At 44.8% G+C, this 25,190-nt stretch overlaps 9 protein-coding genes across 10 annotated transcripts; 3 read left to right on the top strand and 6 right to left on the bottom strand.

The window, feature by feature from the left end:
* Positions 1-165: 165 nt before the first annotated feature.
* Positions 166-4,514, bottom strand: LOC136194073 (ribosome biogenesis protein BMS1 homolog). Its single transcript, XM_065983106.1, has 23 exons — positions 4,086-4,514; positions 3,845-4,033; positions 3,655-3,797; positions 3,486-3,607; positions 3,287-3,432; positions 3,205-3,237; positions 3,051-3,146; positions 2,774-2,999; positions 2,623-2,724; positions 2,410-2,558; positions 2,267-2,357; positions 2,094-2,217; positions 1,976-2,042; positions 1,843-1,929; positions 1,681-1,782; positions 1,442-1,622; positions 1,336-1,394; positions 1,165-1,287; positions 1,018-1,113; positions 909-960; positions 689-861; positions 466-627; positions 166-401 (listed from the first exon to the last, which is right to left on the bottom strand). Exons 1-23 carry the CDS (start codon positions 4,512-4,514, stop codon positions 198-200), a joined length of 3,156 nt encoding a protein of 1,051 aa, XP_065839178.1. The 3' UTR covers positions 166-197.
* A 45-nt stretch (positions 4,515-4,559) lies between these two features.
* Positions 4,560-6,967, bottom strand: LOC136194076 (R3H domain-containing protein 2-like). Its single transcript, XM_065983109.1, has 10 exons — positions 6,870-6,967; positions 6,501-6,664; positions 6,381-6,446; positions 6,184-6,322; positions 6,067-6,139; positions 5,952-6,011; positions 5,755-5,895; positions 5,600-5,705; positions 5,425-5,547; positions 4,560-5,364 (listed from the first exon to the last, which is right to left on the bottom strand). Exons 2-10 carry the CDS (start codon positions 6,543-6,545, stop codon positions 4,564-4,566), a joined length of 1,554 nt encoding a protein of 517 aa, XP_065839181.1. The 5' UTR covers positions 6,546-6,664; positions 6,870-6,967; the 3' UTR covers positions 4,560-4,563.
* Positions 6,968-7,047: 80 nt separating this feature from the next.
* Positions 7,048-8,899, top strand: LOC136194078 (cyclin-dependent kinase 4-like). The gene is made up of 7 exons (XM_065983113.1): positions 7,048-7,555; positions 7,703-7,835; positions 7,990-8,163; positions 8,234-8,343; positions 8,392-8,442; positions 8,494-8,632; positions 8,687-8,899. Exons 1-7 carry the CDS (start codon positions 7,284-7,286, stop codon positions 8,777-8,779), a joined length of 972 nt encoding a protein of 323 aa, XP_065839185.1. The 5' UTR covers positions 7,048-7,283; the 3' UTR covers positions 8,780-8,899.
* A 317-nt stretch (positions 8,900-9,216) lies between these two features.
* Positions 9,217-13,434, bottom strand: LOC136194072 (death-associated protein kinase 1-like). The gene is made up of 16 exons (XM_065983105.1): positions 13,376-13,434; positions 13,121-13,258; positions 12,938-13,063; positions 12,792-12,890; positions 12,637-12,741; positions 12,485-12,586; positions 12,337-12,435; positions 12,188-12,289; positions 12,013-12,132; positions 11,858-11,962; positions 11,700-11,807; positions 11,583-11,648; positions 10,906-11,532; positions 10,665-10,859; positions 9,731-10,610; positions 9,217-9,679 (listed from the first exon to the last, which is right to left on the bottom strand). Exons 1-16 carry the CDS (start codon positions 13,418-13,420, stop codon positions 9,384-9,386), a joined length of 3,213 nt encoding a protein of 1,070 aa, XP_065839177.1. The 5' UTR covers positions 13,421-13,434; the 3' UTR covers positions 9,217-9,383.
* A 71-nt stretch (positions 13,435-13,505) lies between these two features.
* Positions 13,506-16,100, bottom strand: LOC136193912 (2-hydroxyacyl-CoA lyase 1-like; the record flags this gene model as incomplete). The annotated part of the gene is made up of 15 exons (XM_065982921.1): positions 13,506-13,637; positions 13,696-13,885; positions 13,943-14,047; positions 14,152-14,313; positions 14,363-14,463; positions 14,516-14,569; positions 14,617-14,724; positions 14,778-14,967; positions 15,014-15,149; positions 15,207-15,319; positions 15,368-15,462; positions 15,515-15,592; positions 15,644-15,716; positions 15,769-15,890; positions 15,942-16,100. Coding segments are annotated over 15 exons (1,719 nt in total), but the record flags the coding sequence as incomplete, so codon positions are not given.
* Positions 16,101-16,114: 14 nt separating this feature from the next.
* LOC136193911 (prefoldin subunit 5-like) lies at positions 16,115-16,989 on the top strand. The gene is made up of 6 exons (XM_065982920.1): positions 16,115-16,195; positions 16,248-16,350; positions 16,398-16,429; positions 16,477-16,554; positions 16,613-16,718; positions 16,778-16,989. Exons 1-6 carry the CDS (start codon positions 16,130-16,132, stop codon positions 16,849-16,851), a joined length of 459 nt encoding a protein of 152 aa, XP_065838992.1. The 5' UTR covers positions 16,115-16,129; the 3' UTR covers positions 16,852-16,989.
* LOC136193902 (arf-GAP with GTPase, ANK repeat and PH domain-containing protein 1-like) lies at positions 16,931-21,763 on the bottom strand. 2 transcript variants are annotated; one of them, XM_065982912.1, is made up of 17 exons: positions 21,584-21,763; positions 20,651-20,709; positions 20,394-20,484; positions 20,241-20,332; positions 19,885-20,170; positions 19,435-19,607; positions 19,282-19,380; positions 19,047-19,151; positions 18,452-18,992; positions 18,323-18,402; positions 18,180-18,260; positions 18,032-18,122; positions 17,861-17,978; positions 17,702-17,812; positions 17,559-17,646; positions 17,334-17,501; positions 16,931-17,284 (listed from the first exon to the last, which is right to left on the bottom strand). In XM_065982912.1, the coding sequence occupies exons 1-17, from the start codon at positions 21,735-21,737 to the stop codon at positions 17,090-17,092; spliced, it is 2,532 nt and encodes an 843-aa protein (XP_065838984.1). In that variant the 5' UTR covers positions 21,738-21,763; the 3' UTR covers positions 16,931-17,089. The 2 variants fall into 2 exon arrangements, with proteins under 2 accessions (XP_065838984.1, XP_065838983.1); XM_065982911.1 differs by lacking the exon at positions 21,584-21,763 and adding an exon at positions 20,809-21,123.
* On the top strand, positions 20,286-22,964 carry LOC136193910 (HIRA-interacting protein 3-like). Its single transcript, XM_065982919.1, has 6 exons — positions 20,286-21,994; positions 22,047-22,217; positions 22,269-22,329; positions 22,392-22,542; positions 22,600-22,701; positions 22,751-22,964. The coding sequence occupies exons 1-6, from the start codon at positions 21,909-21,911 to the stop codon at positions 22,891-22,893; spliced, it is 714 nt and encodes a 237-aa protein (XP_065838991.1). The 5' UTR covers positions 20,286-21,908; the 3' UTR covers positions 22,894-22,964.
* LOC136193913 (ethanolamine-phosphate cytidylyltransferase-like) lies at positions 22,828-25,173 on the bottom strand. Its single transcript, XM_065982923.1, has 18 exons — positions 24,999-25,173; positions 24,902-24,944; positions 24,806-24,851; positions 24,669-24,754; positions 24,534-24,609; positions 24,413-24,479; positions 24,314-24,361; positions 24,210-24,258; positions 24,111-24,158; positions 23,956-24,048; positions 23,858-23,903; positions 23,708-23,784; positions 23,577-23,657; positions 23,462-23,527; positions 23,368-23,412; positions 23,290-23,310; positions 23,151-23,239; positions 22,828-23,094 (listed from the first exon to the last, which is right to left on the bottom strand). The coding sequence occupies exons 1-18, from the start codon at positions 25,049-25,051 to the stop codon at positions 22,995-22,997; spliced, it is 1,134 nt and encodes a 377-aa protein (XP_065838995.1). The 5' UTR covers positions 25,052-25,173; the 3' UTR covers positions 22,828-22,994.
* Positions 25,174-25,190: the final 17 nt, after the last annotated feature.

Here is a 25,190-nt window from a genome sequence, read left to right as displayed (position 1 = left end):
CATAAAAGCCTAAAACCGCCACTCCCACCCGGATTACCTAACGAGGTGCTTATGCATACTCAACGCGTGGACGGAATGCTATTATGTAAAGTGTCGAATGACCACCAAACCTTATATGGAAATAATAATTAATTAAAATTCTACGCGTGTGATCCCTCATACATACATACATACATGATTTTTATTTATTTATTTATTTATTTTCGTTGCGACGATTTGTTTTTCGCTTTGCCCAACATGCGATAATAAATCTTACGAACCTCTTTGACTTTGGCCGTTCGTTTCGTCTCCTGCTCCTTCATCTGTTTCTGATGGAGAAGTCGTTTTCTCTTCGTCACTTGCCTTTTCTTCTGAATTTTCTCCTTATAAGCGACATGTATACGATGTATCAGCGACGAGATCTAATAATAAATAATAATTAATTATTTTTTCGAAAAAATCTCCATGGAGACCGTGGAAAATTACCTCTTTTTCGCGCGGTTCTCGCACGACAGCTCTCTTGTGCAATACAGATGTTTTCTTACTTTGTTCTATCCAATCCTTGGGCTTCGTTTTGAAGGGAAGTTGCTTCTGCAAGGACGCAGGCACTTTGAACGGTTTGAACACCTTGGGCTCTCTCCGAATAGACTACAAAAAAAATTCATCATCATCATAATTATTGTCTAAATTATTTATTTATTTATCGAACCGTGTACGATGAGTCGGATTCGTGAGGCGCTTTCAAGCCGCGTTCCCAACGCATTTGCCCCACCGTTTTCATGCCCGTCCAATCCTGCTTCGCTCCCTCGAGCAACAGAGTCGTCACGGGATTGTAATAGCGCGGCAAGTCGACGGTAAACCACGTGCGTAAGAAAACAATATCTAAAAACCATTGATATAATATGAAAATTTAAATTATTTCGATTTACCTGATAGAAGAATTTTGTCTTCAAACGTTGCCCTAAACGCTCCTTCAGGAGTCTATCAAAAAGATTTTCTATTTAATTAATGATATTTAATTTAATTTTTGATTCTCACTCTAAGTCCCTTTTTTAATTGGCCACGTATGTTGCTCACTGTTCGAATGCTTGCTCCCTCGAATTTCGCTACTTCTAACGCCGATTTAAACATTCCCTTTAGAGAAGACTCACTAGGACACTTGTGTTATCTAATTAGAATTCGTACTTTGATGAAGGCGGTGTTTTTAAATATTTTATAAGGAGTCCCGATTAGTTTCAGTTTCTTAACAATGTTAATCGACTTGTCCTGACTCAGAACGACGCCCGTGCCGGAAATACGAAAATCCGGCTAAAAGAAAAATCAATAAAAATATAAAACCCTCCCCCTCATACATACAGTATTGCTAGCTATTCCTTGAATAGACAATACACCCGTTCCTTGAGGACTAATAGGTCCTGAACAAAAAATTAATAAATAAATAAATTAAAAATGATATCATCACCGTAGAAAGTGGCTATGCAGTGCGCATGCTCGGGCGTGTATTTGACGAGACGATCGCGTCCGTTGTGATCTTGTATGGAATAGAGAGCGAGAGTCTGAAATCGACGCCAGCCCATGGAGACGATGAGCGGATCACGTGTCTTGAGAATCTTCTTGTGCCAACGATGCTTTTTAAACCGAGCCTATAGAAAGATAAATTATTTAATTTTATTTATTTATTTATTTATTTAATTAATTAACCTGAACGTATCCGATGCGATTTTCGCCGCTCAAAAGACCCCCAATAATGACGGGATACAACGGATTAAAATTCGTTACGAATTCACAAGGCATACGGGAAATCTTAGAAGAAATAAAAACGTAACCCTAATCATATAAAATAAACACATATCTATATCTAACTTCGACGCGGACGTAGAGGCCCGGACGATAGCCTTCTAGTTGATATCTCGTATCGTCGTCCATGCCAACGAAAGCGGTTCGATTAAGCTAATTAATTATTTAAACCCCAAATAATTTATAAAGAATTATGGACTTGAGCTTGGGCGTCGAAAGATTGCTTCAGATCTTCATAGAACGTCGTATCAACCCCTTCATCATATCTAAAACGTCGATTAAATAAATTCATTGTTATGACGTCATATTTTTGCTACTCGGCGTCGAATTTCTCCTTCAATTTTTTCTTCTTAGCTATTCGTTTCGTCTTCCCATTCTCCGCCGTCTCCGTGTCTTCGTGGGTTTCACCCGTTTCCAAGTCTTCAAAATTCCCGTACACATCTAAGACACATTCGATTTTTCTATAGAGGAGCCTAGTCCTAATGTCTACCTTCGTCGTCTTCTGCTAGTCTCGTCGCCGCGTCTTCTTCCGACGACCATTTTCCGGTTACGAAACAAACCTCTTTTAATTGACGTACGAGCTGTGAAAAAATCAATAGTCTAATTTTATTGATTTTTGTTCTTCTAAATTACGTCTTCGTTTGCCCAGTCATGTGACGTTGCGTCGCACACGTGCGATTCGTCTCTTTTGTCAATAGGATTAATAAATCGCTTCTTAGTCACAAGCATCCCACCCACTTCCTCATAACGATCCCCCTCCCCTTCTTCACTCTCATTAAAATCTAATATGAAAAGCCACGTGCTTATTACCTAATTATTACCTAATTATTAATCTTATTGATTTACCTCGCCCGTACACGTGTCTCTGCATATTTCTAAGCGTGGTTTTACCTCTCACGTATCGTTCAGCGGCTCGCGACGCCAACTCGCTCTTCCACTTCACCAAACCTTGGAAATTGCGTCACCCTAACGCGCGCATTCGATTGACTCTTCCTACTTTCTTCTGCCTCTTCACTATCTGACTCTGACTCCGCGTTCTCTACGTCATCGTCACTGACGTCATCGTTACTACTATCTATGTCATCGTTTTCTGATTTGAAAATGGCTCTGTGTCTGATTCTTCCGTCGTTGAATTCAACCACCTCTTCGTTCACTCGTTCTTCCTCTACTTCTTCCTCGTCTTTATGATTCTCAAATGTAGCTGAAGGCAAGGAAACGCCACCCTGTGTTAATTAAAATTATTTTGATTAGAATAAAAAATTGTCTTGTCCTACTTTGACTAGAGTCATTTCACTGGCGTCCATTTTTTCATCCAACGGGTGCTCAGTGTCCATCATCGACGTAATAAATTCATTGGGAGCCGGTTTCGCCTGTAGATAAATAAATAAATAAATAAACAAAAAGCTAATCATTCCTTATCCGACTCACGTGGTCTTTCTTCACTTCAATATATACAGCATCCTATAGAGAAAACATTAAAAATATTATATAAAGACTCTATTCAAATTGCCTTGTCATAGACCACGCCTCCTAAACCAGACATTGGCGCATAAACAAGTCGTTCCTTTTCGTTCAACGACCGTTTCTTTTCTTGACTGGGAAGTGCGCAGGGGTCATTCAGAACGCTGACGTCACGAAGAACAAAGTCACCGCATCCTAGAAGAGATTATATTTATCTATGTATTTATTTATTTTACTTGGCTACATGCCTGGAATGTGAACGTTGGAATTCTCTTTGAGATGAGTGCCACGCACGTAACCATAGAGACAGACGCGTCGATCCAATTTGGGGTTCAGACGAAGTTCTTCCGGTTCAGAAACGTCTTCAACTCTAAGAAGAAATAATAATAATAGGGTCTTAATTAATTAATTCAATACCTGTCGACTAATATAAATGGATGTGTTGATCTCCATTGAAGCTGACGAAATTTCATTACGGAAATGAATCTGCCTAAATTCTGTAGTTCCGTTTTGGGATACGATTCCCGTATAGTGCCAGAGAAATAAAACAGCTTGGCTCCCTAATCCATTATTGATTTATTATATAAAATTATTCTATTTTGTTTGCCTGATAGACTTCAGTCCAGAAGCGATGTTTGAGCTGTTTCTTTGCTCGTCGCATCACCGTCATATTCTTAAACGAGTCGAGATGCGTGAGAACGCCCATGATGCGCGGGAAGCCGTGCACTTGACAAATATTCAAAAATTCAAAAACTTCCATCTCGAACCCAAAGCCAGCATCAACCAGCAACAAAACCTGATAAACACGTGCTGGAGCACGTGTACAATAAATAAATTAATAATTTTACCAGATCTGCGACTTTTGCTACGTCGATCATCGCGCTGACGTCATTGGGACATTCCACGAACGTAATTCGCTTTTTCTTTCCCGATACGAGCGTCACAGGGCCTTCGATTGACGTTACGGCTTGTTTGCTGTAATGTCGTACGAGACCCCGTATAAGAGTCGTTTTTCCGACTTTCGGAGGTCCCACGACGGCGACGACGATCGGAGGCGGTTCGTCCGGCGCTCGATTCACGTACGGAATGTGCTCCTTCTTCGTCGCGCGATCGAGATTGCGTCGAACGATTCGCGCCGCTTTGTTCGCCGATTGTATAGCGAACGCCTTCGGATTTCGCTGCTTCGAATCGCCGTCGAGCTTTCGCTTGCGCTTCTTGTCCGCTTTGACGCCGGATTGACGCGGGCGATGCTTCTTTCGCGACGATTCGTCGTCCATGCTGTCGTACACGTGACTAAACACCTAAGCGCGCTCTAACGACACTACGTCATGAAATGTTCATTCGCGAAAAAGCCTCCAAAACGTCCGGCGACGACGTTCGCAATTTGAATTTCCCGTGAGGCTGCTTTTGACAGTATTCGAAGGCGTACCGCGCCTTGGCGCCGTCGCCAAAAATGGCCACGAGTCCGCTTCCCACCGCTCTGACGTCACCGCCCAGCTGACGCACGAGAGGAATGACGTCGGTCTCGATGCTCACGCCAGCGCTTACGTCATATATATCAAAGACGGGAGGCGGACTTTTGAAGGGTCCAGGATGACGAGATAATCGCAATTGATACTGTTGCTGCTGCTGCTGCTGTTGTAAGTGAAGAAGATGCTCGTATTGTCTCTGCTGCTGCAGAAGCCACGGCGACGGTTCCCGGCTGATGCCTTGGTAACCACAGGGTCCCGGATATGAAGGATAGCCGTATCTTTGTTGCTGCTGCGGCGCCGGCTGACTGAAAGGACCCCGATTCACATAACCCTGAGGTAGAAACGAAGACGCGAGCGACGGCAGTGACGGCGGCGAATAGTAGGACGACTGAATACGAGGCGTTTGACCGTAGAATTGAGGCGGCGACGTCGTACGTTGAGGCGGTGGTGCCGTTTGCGGCGGCGGCGGCGGCGGAAGTGACGTCGATTTAAAATTGACGAGACGTCGACTGTACTCGGGATCGTCTTTCGTCGCCACGGGTACGGGACTTCGACGATATTCGTCTGCGTCGTCGATTTCCGGTTGCTTTCGAGTTGCCGTCGCCGGATCGTCGGCTTCGAGGGAAGAACGTTGACTGCTATCGCTGGACGGAGCCTAGAGGAAACAGATCAAAAAGATAAATATTTATTATTGATTATGTATGTATGTATGTACCTGGTTAAATATTCTTGCTCTGGCTTCGTTGTACTCCGCTTCTCGTTCCTCTATTGTCTTTAGTTTCTTCGACTTTTTCTTCTCTTCTGACGTTGATGCTGCTAGAGCTGGAGGACTGGGTTCCTTAAAAAGGGGAGGAGTCACTGGTTATATTATATTTAATTATTGTCTTTACCTTTAGTGATTGATCTGACGATTTTCGTCGAAGGATCATCTTTGGAGACGCCGTCTCCTCGCGCGAACTTTCCACTGTCGCCATTTCAGAAAATCTCATTTTAGGCCTAGAAAAAAATCACATAAGGAAATAATTAATTTCTAATTAGACTGTACATTCGCGTATTGGGACCCTTTGACACTAAAATCGTCTGCGAACTCGAATCCATGAGATGTTCGAGTCCAAAATAGGCGGCGACGCGATGAACAAGCATTCGATGGTAAGAAGACAGAGAAGGAAATGCCATATAGTCACGCCTCAAGAAAAAAATTAAAATAAAGTATTTATTGGCTACTTCATGTTATTGTCTCACTTGGAATCTGATAAGAATTCCAAGAAGTCCTTTTCCAATTGCAACATAAAAAGCCGATCCCTATGAATCAATAATCAATTAAGATCATATTTATTTATTTATTTATTTTGAATACTTTGTCAGCTCTAATCGGCTCACAATAAACTCCTGTATATTGAACATAGGCTCAGCCACATCCAGAAGTAGTTCTACATAAAATCAATAACTTAATATTTATTTAATCCCTTTGTACCTTCGTCTGGCTTAGCCTCGGCCTGGAGACAGGTCTCCTCGCTCGTTTCCTCTTCTCTTTGAATTCCTATCACATCCGCTGCTTCTCCTGGTTCACTTGGTGGCCGTCGCGCCAAAATAAACTTTGGAGGCTGAGCAGCCTAAAAAACATAATTATAAATTCATTATTAATTTTATTAATTTTTTTCTGAAAATTACTTCTGGGACTTCGGGTTTGCCTTGTGGTTTTTTCTGCTGCAAGGCTCTAAGCCTCGGCGGTAAATTCTGTCGAGAAAGATGCGTGATAAGGGATTGAATGAGATTTTTGGAGGGTCTCACTTTTACGTAAGGGCGATCTCCTTCTTCTGGGTATTTCGTGTCCATTTTTATTGTACAAGGCAATTGCGTCGCTCGTTGAATGGATTAGTGCGCGTGTTGTGGCTAATTTATGCGTTTGGCCGCGTGGAGAGGCCGTGTCATGATTATCGGGCGAAGTTTCGAGACTAGGAGACGAAAACGGGTGATACAATGAGAATTGTCGGTCTAAACGGCATACAACACACGCGAGAGTATAAAAGAATGTTCCTCGATACTGTGGAACCCGTTGTTTGGCCGTGAAAAGGTCGATTTGAAGCGGATTTCGATCACGGTTTCCGAATGAGGCCCCACCTCGACTAACCTTCCCGTATGCTCCCCAAATCGACTCACCTATGAAAGGCAATGAATTAGTCGAAACGTCCTTTGGACCAAATCGTTTCGCGCATCTCGCGGCCCAGCGAAAAAAGACGACGCACGTGAATTGACCTTATTAGGAGCATGCCTCTTACAGCGTTCGACCAATCAGCGTCGAGATTGGCGTGGCCTCCAAGGGCCTCGTGGGCTTGGTAGTATCTCCCATTCATTCCGAGCACCACCGTCGTACGTTCTCGCGGCATGCGCTAGAATTCGCCGACGATCACGCAACGTCACAGGACGCCGCTACGCACCGCAAAAGAGCGGCGAACTCGAACGATACGTGTAGAACCGCTCGAAATACCCGGCTTCCGGCGAAATCGGCAAGACAGTGTACATTTCTCGCCTCGCGCTCGCTGCAAATAGCAAAAAAACCCTGCATTCCTCGCAATGTCGCGCACGAGAGCCCCCGATAGCGATCGCGGCCTCCTGCCGCTCGCCGTTCTCTCGCCAAACGCGCCGAACGACGACGATTACGAACGCCTCGACGAAATCGGCACGGGCGCATACGGCACAGTGTATCGCGCGCGAAATCGACACAGCGGTCGACACGTGGCAATGAAGGAACTTCGCCTGCTGAGCCAAGAGGAGGGCGTACCCGTGACGACTGTGCGCGAAGTGACGCTTCTCAAACGACTAGGGAATCATCCGAACGTGGTCGAGTACGAACGATAATAATAAATTTTTTATTATTTTTGGTTCCGCTTTCGCCTCTCCCCCCCCCTCCTCTTGCGCGCATTCCTCGCGTGTCAATTCCGGGGTGTCGTTTATCTAATTGGGTATTTACTCCGCTCTCTTTTCCCCTCAAGACTTCTTAGTGTCATATTGAGCGAAGGGCCCAAGGAACGCGAGTACAACATCCGGCTCGTTTTCGAGCATCTCGACTGCGATTTGGCGCGATATATGCGAGAAAAGCCTTTCATACCGAAAGAGCGCATTAGAGTGAGTACTTCGCACTTTCGCTTACGAAAGACCTCTGACCTTCTATTATTATTGATTTATTTATTCCCGCCCTTGTCACGCCCCCGCCCCTCCTGCAAATTATTGATTTATTTTTCCACGCCCCCGCCCCCGTCCCCGTCCCCGCCCCTCTTAGCTCATGATTGGTCAACTGCTTCGCGGTCTCGACTTTCTCCACTCGCATCGCGTCGTGCATCGCGATTTGAAGCCGCAGAACGTTCTCGTCGTCGAGGCGAGCGGCGTCGTTAAAATCGCCGATTTTGGATTGGCCCGCCTGTATCACTCAGAAAACATGCGACTAACATCCGTGGTAAAGGGCGCGCAAACAAATCAAGTTATAAATAAAGGGGGGCCCCTCCTTCTCCTCCTTTTTTATCTAGGTAGTAACCCTATGGTACAGAGCCCCTGAAGTGATGCTAAGTGGCTCCTATGACGCTTCTGTTGACATGTGGAGTCTTGGATGTATATGGGCTGAGTTGCTACGGCGACGGTATGTGGGTTAATAGACTGTACAGGGATCACATTTTCTACTACAAAGGACTCTTTTCGATGGGAAAACCGAAGGCGAGCAACTCTCACTAATATTCAGGTGAGCCAATTATTATTATTATTTTAAACGGAGCCCCCTTTATGTCTGCAGGATTATTGGTACACCGAGTGCGGACGAATGGCCACCTGACAGTCCTATACCATGCGCTAGTTTCGAATCGTATCCTAAGCTGAATCTAGCAAATCTTTTAGGCACGGAAGCTGCCGTCGCCGCTGTTGATATTTTAGACGTAGGTCACGTGATTTAGGTTCTATGTTCAATTATTATTAGTATATGTTTTTAGAGAATGTTAAAATTTAATCCGGATCATAGGATAACGGCACAGGAAGCTCTCCAGCTGCCCTATTTTGCAGCCGAATATTCGTCGTGGACTTAATAATTATTCTATATATATGCTTCCCTGCGGCAAGTGGACCACTTTTTTTCTTCATGCATGCATGCACGCTGTACATTCGATCTTTTACGTCGCCTTTTACTAAGAAGACTCTACACTATACTGTATATAGACCAGGGGTCATGTGTAACAACAAACGCTAGAAATTGGGGCTCTGATATACCATTACACGAATTCGGGCTGTTTCTGGGGGTGTCCCTGTTTCTAACCTCTTTCACAGATATTCAGGTGCGATTAGACTGCGTTTGATAAGCTCCCGGGCATCCCGTTGCAAAACAGACTCGAAAAACACCATTCCCACACCTGAAGTACGGAAAGAGTCGATCAATGGCATCGACGTGGCCATGTTTCTACTCTTTCGACAGGCGGAGCTGAAGCCCATTGAAGAGAAACGGCGGATTCGGCTTCGACACTTTCTCGAGTTTGCGTGCGTTAGCGTTAGACTAAAAAAAATAGAAAAATACAAAATGTTCCAACTACAAAATAGAATGGAGTCACACTGAGAAAAGCACCTACCACAAAATAACTCATAAAAACGCTTGATTAATTAATTAAGCAAGGTAAAAAATAATAAAAAAGGGAAAGTCTACTTACGTCCACGCAAGTCTTCGTACTTTTCCTCAACAGCCCGTCGACTGACGTTAGCATGACGAAGACATCGAACAAGTTGATCTACTGTAGCTGATGTTTCTCGTCGCTTCCAGCACTCCAGCACTTTCAGTCGACGAAGCATGATGCTGCTAGTCGTTTGACGAATCTCGAGACGCTCGTCCTGGCTAATGCCAAGAACAATACTCATATTTTCCCAATCTCCTCCGTCAACGGCTGCACATGCTCTGATCACCTCTTCTGTCACAGGAGCATCATCAGCGGGGAAAGAGCCTAAACAAAAAAAACTATAGATTAAAAATTTCTTCGAAGAAACAACCATACCTGGAGTGAAACTAGGACAAGATACAATGATAACCAAGTCCCTGATGCAACTGTGACGTTGTCCTTCTGGTCGTGTGGGAAACAACTCGTGATCAACAGCCTTTTGCTCTACTTCGCTTGACAAATAAATGGCCGGATCATCATTGAGTTGTTGGAGATGAGAACTGTCCAAATAGAACCAGTTGAGAATAACTCCTGGGCTCCTTTCGTCACACACGGCAGCGATCATCGATTTCAGTTCATCGAGGAATTCCTTCGCAATGGCTTCACATCTGTCTTTGCTCGACCAGCGAAGAATGACGTCAATGCAATGGTGTCCCATCTTCACGCCCATTGTGATGAGACACTCGACTACTTTATCTTCGACGATTTTCGTTAATTTGATGCCGTTCTTCCACGCTTGGTGTCTGACGTTTCGCATGAAATAGCAGCGACATTGAAGAATGACAAACGACGACGGAGAGATGATGTCGACCAACTCATTGCACTCGTATCGTTGGCCGCGATACACATCTAGCGTCAAATCTTTATTCCACGTGCCGGTTGGAATTGAATCGTTGAGAAGAGCGGAAATCTGATACACTTCTTCAGGCGACTCACTGTCAGGCGTGTCTTTGCCTTTTAGCTTGAAGCACAGTTCCAGGTAGCAAAGAACTTCAATTGCTTCGTCAGTTGTCACCACATACGGAGACGGACGGCGCTTTTCTCTAAGATGATTTGCAAAGGCGCTTAGTGCCAATCTGATGTCTTCCTTTGACGCCTTGCCGGATTTTTCCGTTGGCATGCCGAATGGGAAATAGGGCGGAGCGAGAAGAGGACCAATGACGTTGTGACAAAGCCAGACAGGTCGAACACAAACTCGACGACCCAGATTAATGATCTATTCACGCAGAATCAATACAAAATTCATACATACAAATATCATATTACTTACTATTCCGGACGAGTCAAGATATTCAACCGCCACTTCTTTCTCGTCTTCACTCAAAGTGATGCCGACATCTTGAGCGACCCACTTCTCAAATTCTTCCAATCCCAGAAAAAAGGCCAAAGGACGCTTTCTCTTCTTGTCAGGAAGAGAAAGGTACTCTTCAATGGCGTGACAGAGCTTGGGAACACCAGCGGCTGTCTGTTAAAAATAATTAATTGCTCGAGTGAACAAAGAACATCAGTACCTTCAGCATTTCTTCACGAAGTTTTTTCAGTTTTTTTCGGAGGTCCTTCATGTGATTGGATTTGCTTTTACTGCAATCCATTTCGATCACATGTGAAATTTTAAACGTGTTTTCAAATTCTTTCTCAAGAATTTGTGCAATTCGTTTCAGGTGGAACCTCACTTCAGTTCCAGCTGTTTTCTTGAAACCAATCAAATTGAAAATCACGAAGAGAGGAATTAGTGACGTCAAGTTAGGCGGAAGAGTTCTTAATGCAGCCTTAGCAAAAGCGCACCAAAATCGTCCTTCTTCCAGAAGATCTTTTTCTGACGTCATCTTTTTTCCTTCTCTAATAGGAAGGACAAGAAAGAACACTGTATTTGATTGTTGAAAGAAGAGACCGTGTGCACTGTGGAATGTGGGTTGGGCACCAAAGTCCCACGTCGATCCTTTGCCAACTCCCGGAATTTGGCAATTGTGAATTTCAACTCCGGGTGTACGATCTTTTTCTTTGGGTGGGGATCGATTGAGTTGAAGAAGAGAAATAACGAACGTTGTCTTTCCCGACATTTCGCTCCCAACTACGCACAACTTAATTGAATCCGGACGAACCATTTCTCGTTGAAGAACGGAAAATCGAGCGGCGTCCTAGCAGTACACTAAATACATATAGAGACTTAATCAAAATGATGACGTACGTAATGCCGTCGAAGGAGAGCTCTGATTTCACCATCACGTGCCACCTGATGAGGCGTTTTTCCGTCCTGAAATTCACGTTTACAGATTCTTTTTAATTTAGAATGAAAACGCGTCACCTTGTCTTGACACGTGACGTGAACACCCTTCTTAATCAATAGATCAATAACTGATGCGTCTACGCTTGAAAAGCTTTTTGCAACGATATGCAATGCATTTTGTTTGTTCTACAAAGATTTGAATAGAGAACGATTGAGAAATGAGAATTCTGACTAACCTCATTTCTGACAGAGATATCAGCTCCTAATTCAATTAGTTGCTGAATGACGACGAAAGAAGGATAATTCTGATCACATGCGTACAATAAGGGTGTCGTTCCAAACTAAAAATAGGATTAACAATCAAAAATGCAAAATATCGTAAGAATGTGACCTTATCAACAGAATTGATGTCAATGCCTTTCTCAATGACAAGATATCGAAGAACATCTTTCCCGTCATCTTCATACTTTCCGTAAGGATCGATGGCATGAAACAAAGCCGTCTTCCCTTTCTGAATAAAAAAGACGGCGATTTGTTGAATATGCAGCAAATAAAAAACATCTCACGTGATCTTTTGCTTGACAGTTTGCTCCTTTTTCATCCAAGTAGCGAAGTTTCACTAAACGATTGATGGAACTTGACGCCATCATAAAAGGCGTTGTGCCCTCCTGAAGATGAAATAAGAATAAAAGTATCACAAGTGAAATCTTCTAACCCAATCGACGCTATTGATATCAGCGTTGTGTTCCATGAGCCATTTCAGTCCAAAAATGCTTCCATTCTTGCAGGCACGATGCAGAGGAGTCAACCCAAACTATTACAAATATTGCACATGTAGCAAACAAAAGCGCATCATGTATCACCTGATTAGTAGCATTGATGCTCAATCCCTTTTCATTAGCGAGATAATGAAAAACCTCGTCCGCTTTTTCAGATGAAAAAAATTGATTTTCAGCTCCCCAAACCTATAAATCAAAAGTTATTGTTGCGAGAGGGTTGATATCAATTCTGTTACAATAGTAAATGGTGACAAAATGTATCCATGTTCTTCGAGATAGACCATTTTCTTCATTGTGTCAACGGAACTTAAACAGGCAAAAAAATATGGCGTACGTCCAAGCTAAAAAAGAGCGATGAGTGAAACCATATGAAATCAATTCCAACCCATACAATGTCTTGCACGTTGACATTTGCACCGTGACTGACGAGCCATTCAACGCCAAAAATATTTCCCCACTCGCACGCACAGTGAAGTGGGAGGAGTCTCCACTGCATCCACGCATCAATTAATTTAACAATCCAAAACGTATTCATACCCCTGATTCCTTTTCAATGCGTTGATTCTTTTGCTCAATCGCATAACTGAGCCAATCATCGGCTTCCTCCGCCGAATCAAACTCTCTTCCCGCCACATAGTGAAGTAATGATAAATCAGAGCGGTACTAACGAAAAGGAGAATACAATATTGTGCAGCGATGAAAAACGCGACCATTCCATACCTGATCAGATCGAAATCCTTTTTCTGTAGAAAGAAAACGGCGCAATTCATCCCAATTTCCCTCCTTCGCGAGTATCTCGATCAATCGATCAATTGTAGAACGAGCGGGCGATTTTATCTTCCAGTTTCGTCTCGACCTCTGGCAACAAGAAAAATTCTTAGTCTACGGTCGTTTTCTTCGAGAAAACGAATTTCAGTAAAGGAGTAACGATCTGACAGTTCAAACACTAGTTTAGTCTACCAGGCTTCGTCTTACAAGCGGTTCCACGTCTTCTTTCAGCCAAGAAAAGAGGGAACCCATAGCAGCAAAAAACATACGCATGCGTACTCGAGCAATAACAAGGTTAATTTAATCATGATTTAATATGGTGCCTAGTTTTTGAAAGCAGCAACAAAAAGATTCATTTCCCAAACTACAAAGTTGCAAAAAAGTCTAATCGTCTAAATGGTTTTAAGTTGCCTCCTTTGTTCCTACTGTAGTGCATTTACAGATTTGACTTTGTCAGCCAAAAAAATTCCTATTATTCAACTCCTTAGAGTGACAATATTGGCTTCTACGTTTCCTCTAATTTGTACCTGGCCTTTTCTCTGAGCTGTCGTATCGATCATAACATTGATGATGCTTGGCTTATTCGTCGACATGCTCAACGCTTTCCCCAAGGCCAGCGCGAGCTCAGACGGCGTTTCCACAAAATAACCACGCCCTCCAAAAGCAAGCGCAAACTTCTCGTAGTGCGCTTCAGGAGACAAAGACGTCGGAGGCAATCTATAAAACACGAAGGCATTTATTTTCCCGCGTCAAAAGAAGGCAGCGCATGCGCACGTTAGACTCGGCTCATCCTCAGAAATCTCCACCCACGACTCCTTGTCCACTCCGCTGTATATGCCGTTGTTATTGACGACAATAAATACGATAGGTAAATTGTAACTAGAGAAACGCAGAGAAAAACAGTTCATCTAAACCCCGACGTCACAATGAAGTAATCGAATTAGTGGCTCTACATTGTGACGTCAAGGTTATGAGTGAATTACCGGCACGCCGTCTCGTATTCCATAGCGGAGAATCCGAAAGCGCTGTCACCTTCGACGCATACGACCTTCGAATGTTGTATTCCTTCGATGGAAAGCCATTGAGCCACAGCAATGGCGAATCCTAGACCAACTCCCATTGTACCAAATGTCCCGGCATCAAGACTTAAGAAAAAACGTAGACAACTCGATTTTTTTAAGTGAAAATGACTACCGATGTCGAGGCAGGGCATTTGGAAGCATTGTTCTTCCTATGTCCATTGTATTCGCGCCTTCACTTACGATATACGCGTCTTCCGTCAAATGCTTTCTTAGCTACAATATAACCTCCCATTTTTATATATGTACGTGTATGATGCAGCTATACCTCTCCAAAGACTTGATAGTAATTCATAGGCAGCTGATCTAACAAAGATAGCTCCTAAAGCAAAATGAGTATTGGCTAATAAAGAAAAAGAATAATTTTGCCTTTGAATTCTGTTCGTTCTTTGCCACTTTCTGCTTCAATTCTCCCCACCAATCGTCTATCCTCGCTCTAGGGTATCCACTGCACTCTTTTTCCCATTCGTGGACAAGCTATTAATTAATTAATTAAAAACGTTCTCCAATGGGTGACGTCAGACTTTTACCTGTTCGGAAACTGAATTTACGTCGCCTAGCAATAGAATAGGATTGCGAGCATTTTGCCCGAGTTCTTCCGCGCTGATATCCACTTGAATGATTCTGACGTCATCACGGTATCGAGGAGGCTGGCCAAAGTGAAGCATCCAATTCAATCGCGCCCCAAGCAAGAGAATGACGTCAGCACCAGAGAGAGCTCTAGGGAAAAATTAGACTAATAGATCAATAATAAGAGTGTTCTTGCTTTGATCGTGCCGCTGCCACACATTGGGCGTGGTTGTCTGATATGACTCCCTTTCCCATTGGAGTTGGAAGAAATGGAATTTGCGATAAGGTGACAAAGCGATTGATTGGTTTTTCAGCACGCCCATAGGCAGCCCCTTTAATTAAATAAACCCAATTCTCAATTATTATATAAAAACGTTTTATGTGGTCACCTTTTCCTATAATAATCAATGGCTGTTTTGCAGAGAGTAGCAACTGAATTGCCTGAGAAATCGACTCGGGGCAAGCCAAGGGCTTTGGTGGTGGCGGGCATACGGGACCAAGCCTATTGCAATTTACCAAGACAACCTAACTTTGAGTAGGCGTTCCATACCTGAAATCGCTCTCAGGTATTTTACCCGTTATCATGGTACCAGGAAGGTCAATGTAAGAGACCCCAGGACGCCCGTATGTGCTCCATCTAACCGCCTATCTCCACATAAGGAAATTGACTAACTTTTTTCTTCTTAGAGGATTCAACCTTTTCAACATAAAATGGTATTCTATCAATACTGCTCGGACGCGCGGAAAATTTCGCAAATTTTCTCGCCGCGTCGACCTAATCAAAAACTTACTTGGAATTTTTCAAATTTTTTAATTAATTCTCTACTTGAGGGAATTCTTGAAAAGCGCCAAGTCCCTCTTGATCTTCGTCCGACGACCCCCCAACGACTATAAGAGGCCTGCGAGCATGCGATAAAAATGCGCCCAAACTAAAAGCTAGCTTCCATCTACCAGCAATTTTCTTGTGCGTTCGCCATTCCAGCGAACGCGTGGATGAGACCGGGCCCCGAAACGACGAGACACACGGCGGGGTGGCCCGTTAGGAAGCCAATAGCCGATGCAGCGTAGCTCGCCTGGACGTTTCGAGGCTCCTTCGCGATTTTGGAATGATTTTTCGGTCTTACCGCTTGCTCGTTTCGCATTCCCACGAAGTGAATGCCTTCTGATTGCAGAGATATGGCTATTTCCGATACTGGAATGCCGACGATTCCAAAGCAGAAGCGAATTCCCTGGTTTTTTAGCGCCTTGGCGAGAATTGTAGCACCGTCCATTTTTTTCTCTCTTTGCGCGCGTTAGAGGTCAAAGCGAAGCGATGGAAATCGATCTTTCGACGTTGTCCTTCCCCCAATTGAACTCGATCAAATGCCAATTGGATCAGGTGACGTCGAAACTGACTAGAGATGGTCTTAGAAACCTCTGGTTGGCTCTAGGAGGTCCAATTTCTCGCATCTTCGATGTCCAAGTTGAAAGCCGTCCAGCAGAAGTTCGTCGCCTCTAAAGAATCCGTAACAAAGCTATCGTCGGATTGCTCTGGTAGGATTTCCTCATCGCCATGGCTTACTCTACGGTTTGGCATACAGGAAAAGAAGTTATGATTCCCTTGACGTCATCAGTAAGCCAAATAAATTAATAACCTTCCAATGCACGATTTTCGTTAAGATGTACGTCCCTGGTCGTTTTGCGTCGAGCGCGACTAAAGTCCTAGTAGACATAGGTACAGGTTATTTCGTCGAGAAGGTATTTTTGACGTCATTTTTTTAAAAATTTCAAAGTCTATATAGACTTTTCTATATAGACTTTTGACGAAGCGTGCGCTTACTTTGATCGAAAGATAGAGTTTCTTACTAAACAGCTCGAAGAAATTCAAGTACCTCTGATAGCTAAATCAAAGAACAGAGACGGTACATACGGGGAAAATATCTGCTAACCTCACGTGGGGACCCTCTTTTTCTTTCCCTAGCCGTTGCCAATATGATTCAGATACGAGTACAGCAGCTAGCCGCCGCACAAGCGCAGTTGAAGGGAAAAAACTGAGTACTTAGTGTGATTGTTTAAAAAACGCTAGAAATAAATGGTAAACCTGTTGCTATGGGCACCAACAAAGTCCCTGATATACAGTGCACTCTGTACTCGTTTTTATGTGCAAAAATGAAAAAGTATTGCTACAATTTTGCCATGACGGAGCACGTAAGCGAAAAAATTCTCATAAATTCTACAGAACTCAAAGTGCGTTGAGTCAATGAGAGAGAGGGGGGAGGGGGGGGATTAAAATTTAAATATCGCTCGCCTCTAACTCATCCAATATAACGCCGCCGTCAGTCATAATAAGAGGCTGTCGACTATTTGCGCCGTCATTTGCGCCATACTGCTGGAGCAGCAGATCGACGCAAACCTGACGATTCAGCGAACGCGCATAGGCCAACGGAGTGTAGCCGTCTCCGTCTTCCGCATTCACATCCGCGCCATACTGAAAAAATATTTTTAAAAAACACTCGGGTCCCCCTTTTCCGTCTTACCCATATAAGGAGCTGCAGTATGACGGCGTTGCCGCTGAGACACGCAAAGTGGAGAGGCGTGCGAAAGTCGCTCGCGCCGTAGTGCTCATTCACGTCATCGGGAATCGAATGAGCGAGGAAATGATAGACTAGGCCGATATTATGAACATTGATTGCGTCAATGAGATGCTAGGGGGAGAGAAGGAATCTCTATGGTACATTACGCGTCCACAGAGTTCACTCTACCTGACTCAGGGATAAACCAGAGTTTGGAAAGGGCTTCAGGAACTCCTTCGTTTCGTATTTCGCTCTAATCCACTTCTCACGGTCCTCTCTAAGCCCGGAAGCACTGTTTACGGCCACTAAGGTACACTACTGCATGCCTATACCTAGACGAAGAGTACAGAGGACGTTGATAGCCTCTCGACATCGCCGTAGCCTCGTAGATTCGCTTGGATAAATTGTTGCCAAGATGCAGTATGACGTCGGTGAGCTCAGGACTAAATGGGAGAGTCGTACGCAACTGCAAACACGCGTTTTATTCTCACCTCCACTCGTCCAAGTTGAGCGATCGAATTCGCGACAAATGGGTGCCGAGTTTGCGATGAATTCCCGAGCACTCGATGCAGACGAGCGCTCCCAAATTCAAAGACACCCACTCGGGATCTAAATAGAAAAAGAATGACGCATACCCTCACAAAGGTCTAAGCCACACGAACTTGGAGAATTGCAATCGGCGCAGAAATCGTTTCCATCCCGTTCTCGAATCGCTTTCACCGCCTGACGAGTCGTTTCAGTTACTTCAGGGTTCTGGGAAATGACTACGTAAGGCAAGGGGGTCCCCTATGCTCTATACTCTCTCTTTACAAGCTCAGTCTTGTTGCTTGTTGCGCCCTGGAGACTCTCCATTATCTGCTGCTGTATGGCTTTAACCCAAGACTGCTGCTCCTAACCACAGAGCGCCAAGGCGCTCAATCGAATTACAATTCTCCCAAGGAGAGAACACTTACTTCAGCGGACGAGGCTTCGAACGCCCAAGTCTTGCCGTCCAAAGAAACAATCTCAAACTCATTAAACTCATAGGGAACATCTAAAAATATATATATTCAAAATAAAATATTTTTTTCTGAACAACTTACCCTCCTCTAACGATTTCGCCGCTCCCCAACTCCTCCGCCTCCGATGCCCCTTCCGCGGCGCACTCGACGGCGTAACACTCGTCCCAGACCGACTCAAATTCGTCGAACCCTTCTCATTGGACCCGGATCTCTTCCGAAATCCATCCCAATCTTCCGGCGGCGAAGCGTAGGCCGGCGTCCACTGCGGCGGCGGCGACAGCTCCCCGGACGACGGACGCGTCGTCGTCGTCGACGTCGCGTCATCGGAGACGTCGAACGGCCACGCAACGCCCTCTTCCGTCGACGAGAGACTCTTTTGGAGAGCGATCGCTGCGACGGCGACGGCGAGTTCCTGCTGAGTCGGTCGATGGAGCGAGGAGGCGGAGGAGGATTGATGGTGGTGGTGGTGATGGTGACGCGTGTGATCTACTTCGTCGGTCGGATGGTGAACGCGTTCGCCTTTCGTTGGCGTCGCTTTTGAGCCAATGGGACGTTGACCGGGGATCTTGACTGTGCAGTGTTGAATCGTTATTGATTTTCCGTGCGTATCGTGCATGTAATCCTACGCGGAGCGACTTAGAAGGGAGGGCCCCCTCTCTCTTGTTTTCCCCCTTACCTGGATATTTGCGTAATAGATCAGATGGCCTTTGAGTAGCGTTACGAATTTTTTCTTCCATTCGGTCTTGCTTAGAGCGCCTTTGCTCTTCTTATACAATTCGCCCTACGGCGTAAAAACATCCCCTACTGACTATTTTTTTAGGCGATGCTTCCCTTGCTACCACATCAAAGCGTGCCACGGAGGAGATTACAAACAGAAGCCTAATCTAGACTCTAAACATTTATTCCCATACCTGTTTTATAGGGACGCTTCTTCCTTTGCCTACGACTGATCCAGGACCGCCGGCATTTCCGCTGTGGCTCTGGCTGGGAAGCTTGGACCCGCTTGTTGACTGTAAGATTTTTAAAATAATTTATTTCTTTATTATTTTGGGGTTCTTTTTTACTGAGAATAGGGCTGATTTTCGTTTCGCTTTTCTGCTCATCTGAGGCGACGTCATAAATTCGCCGCTGTCCGCGCGCCGATGAACGGGACTCGGCGAACCCAATTTGATCGGCGATAGAGTGGCAGAACGAGAAAAAAGCACGGCATTACGAATAAGAACCATCTTCCTACAAACTAGAAAAGAAATAAACACATAAGTAAAGTTGTTCTACAAGCCAAAAGTGGCCCTTTAGCCACTGGGGTTCCCCATACAAGACTAACACAGTTTCAAACTAAACGACCATCACTATATAAGGTAAAGAGCTGAGTCCCCATGCTAACGCCTGTATTTAGAGAAAAATAAACAATCTTCTATGGGGAAGAATCAGGTGGAAGTGAGGGATACATAAAAAAATAACCTAAGCCACCTGCCTCTGATCTACAAGTACCTACACTTCCTAACGAAACTCACTCTCTCTAAAAACGTGATCGATATTGACGCCGTGCTTCGCGTTTGCCTCCATATAAATAAAATGCAGAGGCGGATTGGCCTCGGCTGTGACGCGCTTGACGTCGGCGGAGGCGACTCGACGTTTTGCGTCGGTGAGAGCGTCCTGCGTTCCGACGAGTATGACGGGCAGATCGTGATTCATCTTGCGTTCTTGACCAATTTTGTCGTAGTACGTTAGAGCCATATGAAAGCTTGACTCGTCGCAAACATTGAAAACTAAGAGGAATGCGTCCGCCCATCGGACAATCTAGATAGAGAGAGGGGGCGGGGTCCCTCTATTAGTGTTAGCCGGCAAGATGACGACTGAATTTCGTCACCTGCGTCGCTGGGGTTCCAGTGACGTCACGAATGAGCAGAAGTCGCGGTTTCCCTTCTACGGTGATGTTCGTCTTGAATTGATCGTATTTTCCTTAGGGTAGGCAATATTTTTTTTGCGACGAAAACGCGATCGATTATATGCTATCGCGTACCGATTTTATTCGGATCGTACGTGTCCAAACTGGACGTAAGGAAACGATGGATGACCTGCGATTTGCCGGAAGTCGGGTTCCCCACCACGGCCTATTAGATAACGAATAGAAACGAAAAGAGAAAGGAGGCGAAAGCGGATTGTCTACGTTGTACGACTTCGGGGTGTACAATCGCGCGAGCGAGGGAATTTGACATAACAAAGCACTCGCCACACGCGCGCGTCGGAGACAACTTCCTGTTCTATGTGCGCACTTACCAGCCGGAGGTCGAACGCCGCTCGCGGAATCGTCCACTCTTGCGATTCGGTGACGTAGGCTAGCGAAGAGGGAAAGTCAGTCAAAACGCCGGGGCACACCGCCTGCGTCACTCGAGATGCGCGTTCTCCGAATCTCCACCACACCCCTCTAAAAGTACCGTCGCGTTTCTTGTGCCGAAAACTCCATCGGCGGACGAACGACGCAAAGAGCGGCTCGTCCATACTCCGGCTTCGTCGCGTCGACTTCGAACGATGAAGTCGACTGTCTCCGCCGCCGAAGCCGCTGCGATTCATCATCGGAGACGGCGGCGGAGGTGGGGGCGGCGATGGACGGCCCGCACACGAAGCGAACGAGAGAGCGTCCATGCGCTGAGTTCTGATCATCGATTTTATGGGGACTTGTTGGGCGGCGGACGGGAGGAGGGCGGAGAAATAATGGAACGATGGATTCGCGACGGGTGGGACGGGCCTAGTGTAATTCGCTACGAGCGTGACCCGGATAGGCGACGGATGACGTCGAAACTATTTGACTAGCGCGCTTAAGCGCGCGATCGCACTATTTATAAATAGGGGGGCCCTCGAAAACAAAGCTATTACTAAAATCAACTCTCAAACCGCGACGTAGAGGCACTGCTAATAAGACGCGACTATCAAATACATGTTGCAAATTAGTCAATTTTCGGCGCGCATGTGCGCGAGACGAAAAGCGATACATGGGGCGGGCGCCCGCGCACGTGGATACGCGGCACGAAAGCGTTCTCACGGCGCAGAAAGGGAGAGAGAACACCTTCGCGAATAGGAGGAAGGCCTGCTATGTTATGACACTTGCTACATGTAGCCCGGCCGACGCCCCCTTCGGCGATTTTCGTCGACGAATCGACGCCGCGCGCTTTCGGGAGTCTAATCGTACGAACTCCCCGTCGCGACACTGACCTTCTAAGTGACTGAGGAGACTGTGCAGACTGCCGCGAACGATGACGTCGTCGACGTTCATTGCGACGACTTGTAGCTCCTCGATCGTGCTTCGCACCGCCTCGAATCGTTCCGATTCGCGCAGCACGACGTCGTCGGCCGAAGTGGCCGCCATTATGCAGCGATCCGCCGACTCCGCCTACCCGAATGAGAAGGTGCCCGTATGTGCTTCGACCGAAGACTTGAATAGTAGAGATAATCGAAGATAATTGCACGCAATCTAATTTTTGCGCAAAATGCATTGCATTGCTGCGACCTTTTCGTGTAGTCGAGTCGTAAAGAATTTATGAAGTCCCCGTATGTTTTTAATATGGCCGCCGAAGACACTATTCGCCGTTTCGTCGCGAAGCAATTCGAAAACGACGATTCTGGGTTCGTAGATTGACTGATGTGCAATCGTTTGCGCTCTACGTGCGTCTGACAGCGATCTAACGCTTCGCATTCTCAAATCGCGACTCGCTCAGCATTTGGACGTCGAAAATCTCGACGACGACGTCGAAATGCACCTTAGGGCAGTTGTGGACGACATGACAGAGTTGGAAAACGACGACGAACCGGACGAAGAAGACGAAGAAACTAAAAAACCAATAAAAATGTACTAGAAAGAACTTTCTCTCTTCTTTTCTCGAACTATTTTTAATGATAGCAAAGCAAAAACAAAGAAAAAGAGTTCCGACGTAAAGAAAAAGACCGAAACTCTAAAGAAAGTCTGTCTTCTGACTGTTTTAATTAATTAATTAATTAATTAATGATATATTATTGGGTGTAGGAGGAGGAGAGCGACGAGGTCAAGCGTCTAAAACGAATGATATTGGCCTGTGGAATGCGTAGACCTTACAAGAGACTCTTCGCTGATTGCAAATCAGAGAAAGAAAAGGCACGAATCCTTAAAAAGATTCTCGAAGAAGCTGGAATTGAAGGTACGGGACTTTCAACGTATCCTTAGCAATAATGAACGCAGTCCCTTTCTTTTCCAGGACGACCGACGTTAGAGAAATGCAGAGAGCTGAAAACAAAGAAAGAAGAGAAAGAGGAACTAGACGCCCTGGACACTGGAAATATCATAGCAACACCAAAAGGTACCCCAATAATTAATAATTAATTAACATTTATTTATATATTTCTTAGGTTCCAGACGATCGAGGCGGTCTGACTCCTCGACTGGAGCGAGAAAACGACTGGCAGACGATTCCGACGACGAAGAGTCAAACACAAGAATAAATAAAATAATAAGAAGTATTGCATCTTCAGACAGTGACTCAGACCAGTAGTAGTAGTGCATAGCAAGTGTAGCTCTGAATTCAACAGCTAAGTTAATAGGCAGCGCGGTTAAAAAAATTCAGCAGACAAAAAATGGGGCGGGGGGCGTGACCTAGACTGAGGTTCCTTGGTTCGTCAATTCGGCTTCTTTGAGCGACGTTTCCCTCTCCGTCTTCTCAGCCTTTCTTTTGTTTCGTTCTTCGTACTTCAGCCTATGAGGCAGTAGTCATCTTGGGGGAGGGGAGCATTCCATAGGAGGGTTCTATACCTGTGCTGTATCAGACGATCAATTATGGTACCCGTTGTCGTTTTGTTTCCGGAATCTATTTGCTTCCGAATACCCATTTCAATAGGCACCTAATATTATTTATTTATTTATTATTACGTATTTTAAATACCAACTCTACCTCGTATGGATGACGGCCATCCTAATAAGCAAAACGACTATTTAATTAATTAAATACTGCGGTGCTTTACTCTCTTACCTCGTCGAGAATTATAGGCGTTTTTCCATGTACCACAACATCAATCTTTTTTATTAAAAAATCATGCACGTGATAGCTGATCTATCTAACGTACTTTGAAGTGACTGATGAGTTCCCTTGTCACGCGATAGGGCGCTCCAATGACCACTTCATCGACATACTAAAAGGATACCTACTCTCTTACCCCACGAGGTTTCTTTCTCACTCACTCTGCACGCTAGAACGCTTAGCACGCGTTCGTGGAGTGTCATGATGGGCCAATTGCCGCCTCCCTTATAGTATTGAATAACCTAGCACAAAAATATGTATCGTCTATTTAATATTTGGCGTGTTTATTGACCTGATCAGGATATATTCCCACTATGAGAAAGTCGCCCAATTTTTTAGCGTTTTCAAGAAAGTCGATATGACCGCAATGTGTGATTAATAAGTCAAGAAGAATTTACTGTTACCAATTAAATAACTATGTACACAAATATTTCAAGGATATGAAAGAGATCAAAGGAGCCGTCCACGTAAACAATTTTGTCGCCCTTCTAAAAAAATAATCAATAAATTAAAAATTCAATTATAATAAGATGTTCTTGCTTTTGGCTCGGCCCCGGAAGCAAACTGGATGATCTTCTGTGACGTTGGTAAGAAGTGAGACACGCCAGTCCAAGCGCAACTAGCGCGAGGATTCTTTAATTAAAATAATCAAGGATAGTGTATATATTATCTTATCTTCCACGTGCTACTCAAACCTGTATGTATTGATTCAGCTCCTTACTGTCAATCTCATCAAAGGGACTCTAGTGAAATGATTGGATTATTATTATTATTGATTCTATCTTTCTTTTTACCTCTTTTCCTGAACGACTTTCTTCTGATGTACGAGCAATGGAAAGAAGTCTTATTAGAGATATATAAAACATGAGAAATTAATAGTGTTAGTTAATTACTCTACCTGTTCACCAAATCTGTCGTAGAGATTCCAGCTGTTCTCTTGCATTCTCTAAGTTAGCCACACTAGTAGTCACACTTTTTCAAGATCTCTAAACTATACTTGTATCGTCCAGCGGCTTTCACGTGTCGATACGCATCCAAGCCACTGGAATCTGACGTAATGTCGTCTGAATAATCAAGCAATTAGAAAAAAATAGACTTTTTAATTAAATAAAACGAACCTCCATGGACGCAAAAGTCACACTGATTAGTATCTAGTGTATCCAATTTAGTGACATAAGGAGCATCTTCAATAACCTTAATTAATTATTGATAGAATTAAAATAGGTATTTAAATTTATATTTATTAATTTTACTTCGTCGACCCATTTCACCGCTCTGACCATTTTGTATCGTTCCTTATCCGTCATAACAGGCGGTCCTTTGTTGGACGTCACAGCCGCTAAAATAATGACGTCATTATACGTACTCATTAGAAAAAACGTATGCATACTGTCGGAGTGCACGCCTACGACGAGATAGTCTCCCATGGCTTTTGCCTGCGGACATACGGGTTAGAGAGTCGAGGAAACGAAATTGCGGCACTTGCTTGACGAAAGGAGTTGGCGTGGCCGAAATGGCATAGATCGTAGCTGGAGAATGCGTTTGAGAGCGAAAGCGGCGTTTGTTTCTCTGAATTTTCTTACCAGCCGTCGCACCAGACTCGAATTTCCTTTCGTTCCCGCTTCGATTCGGTCATTTTTTGTCGCGAGAGCTTCTCAATAGGCTGATTGTCGCTTGAGAGGCGAGATGCCACGTTCGACGTGGCGGAGAGCGAGCGTTTTCTCGTGAGCAACTGCTGAGAGCAACGTCCCGGATCTCCTGCATGACGTCGATGC

This window comes from Oscarella lobularis, chromosome 12 (genome assembly GCF_947507565.1).
Source record: "Oscarella lobularis chromosome 12, ooOscLobu1.1, whole genome shotgun sequence".
NCBI lineage: Eukaryota > Metazoa > Porifera > Homoscleromorpha > Homosclerophorida > Oscarellidae > Oscarella > Oscarella lobularis.
Note: the sequence above shows the minus strand (reverse complement) of the source record. Positions and strands in the feature narration are given on the sequence as shown.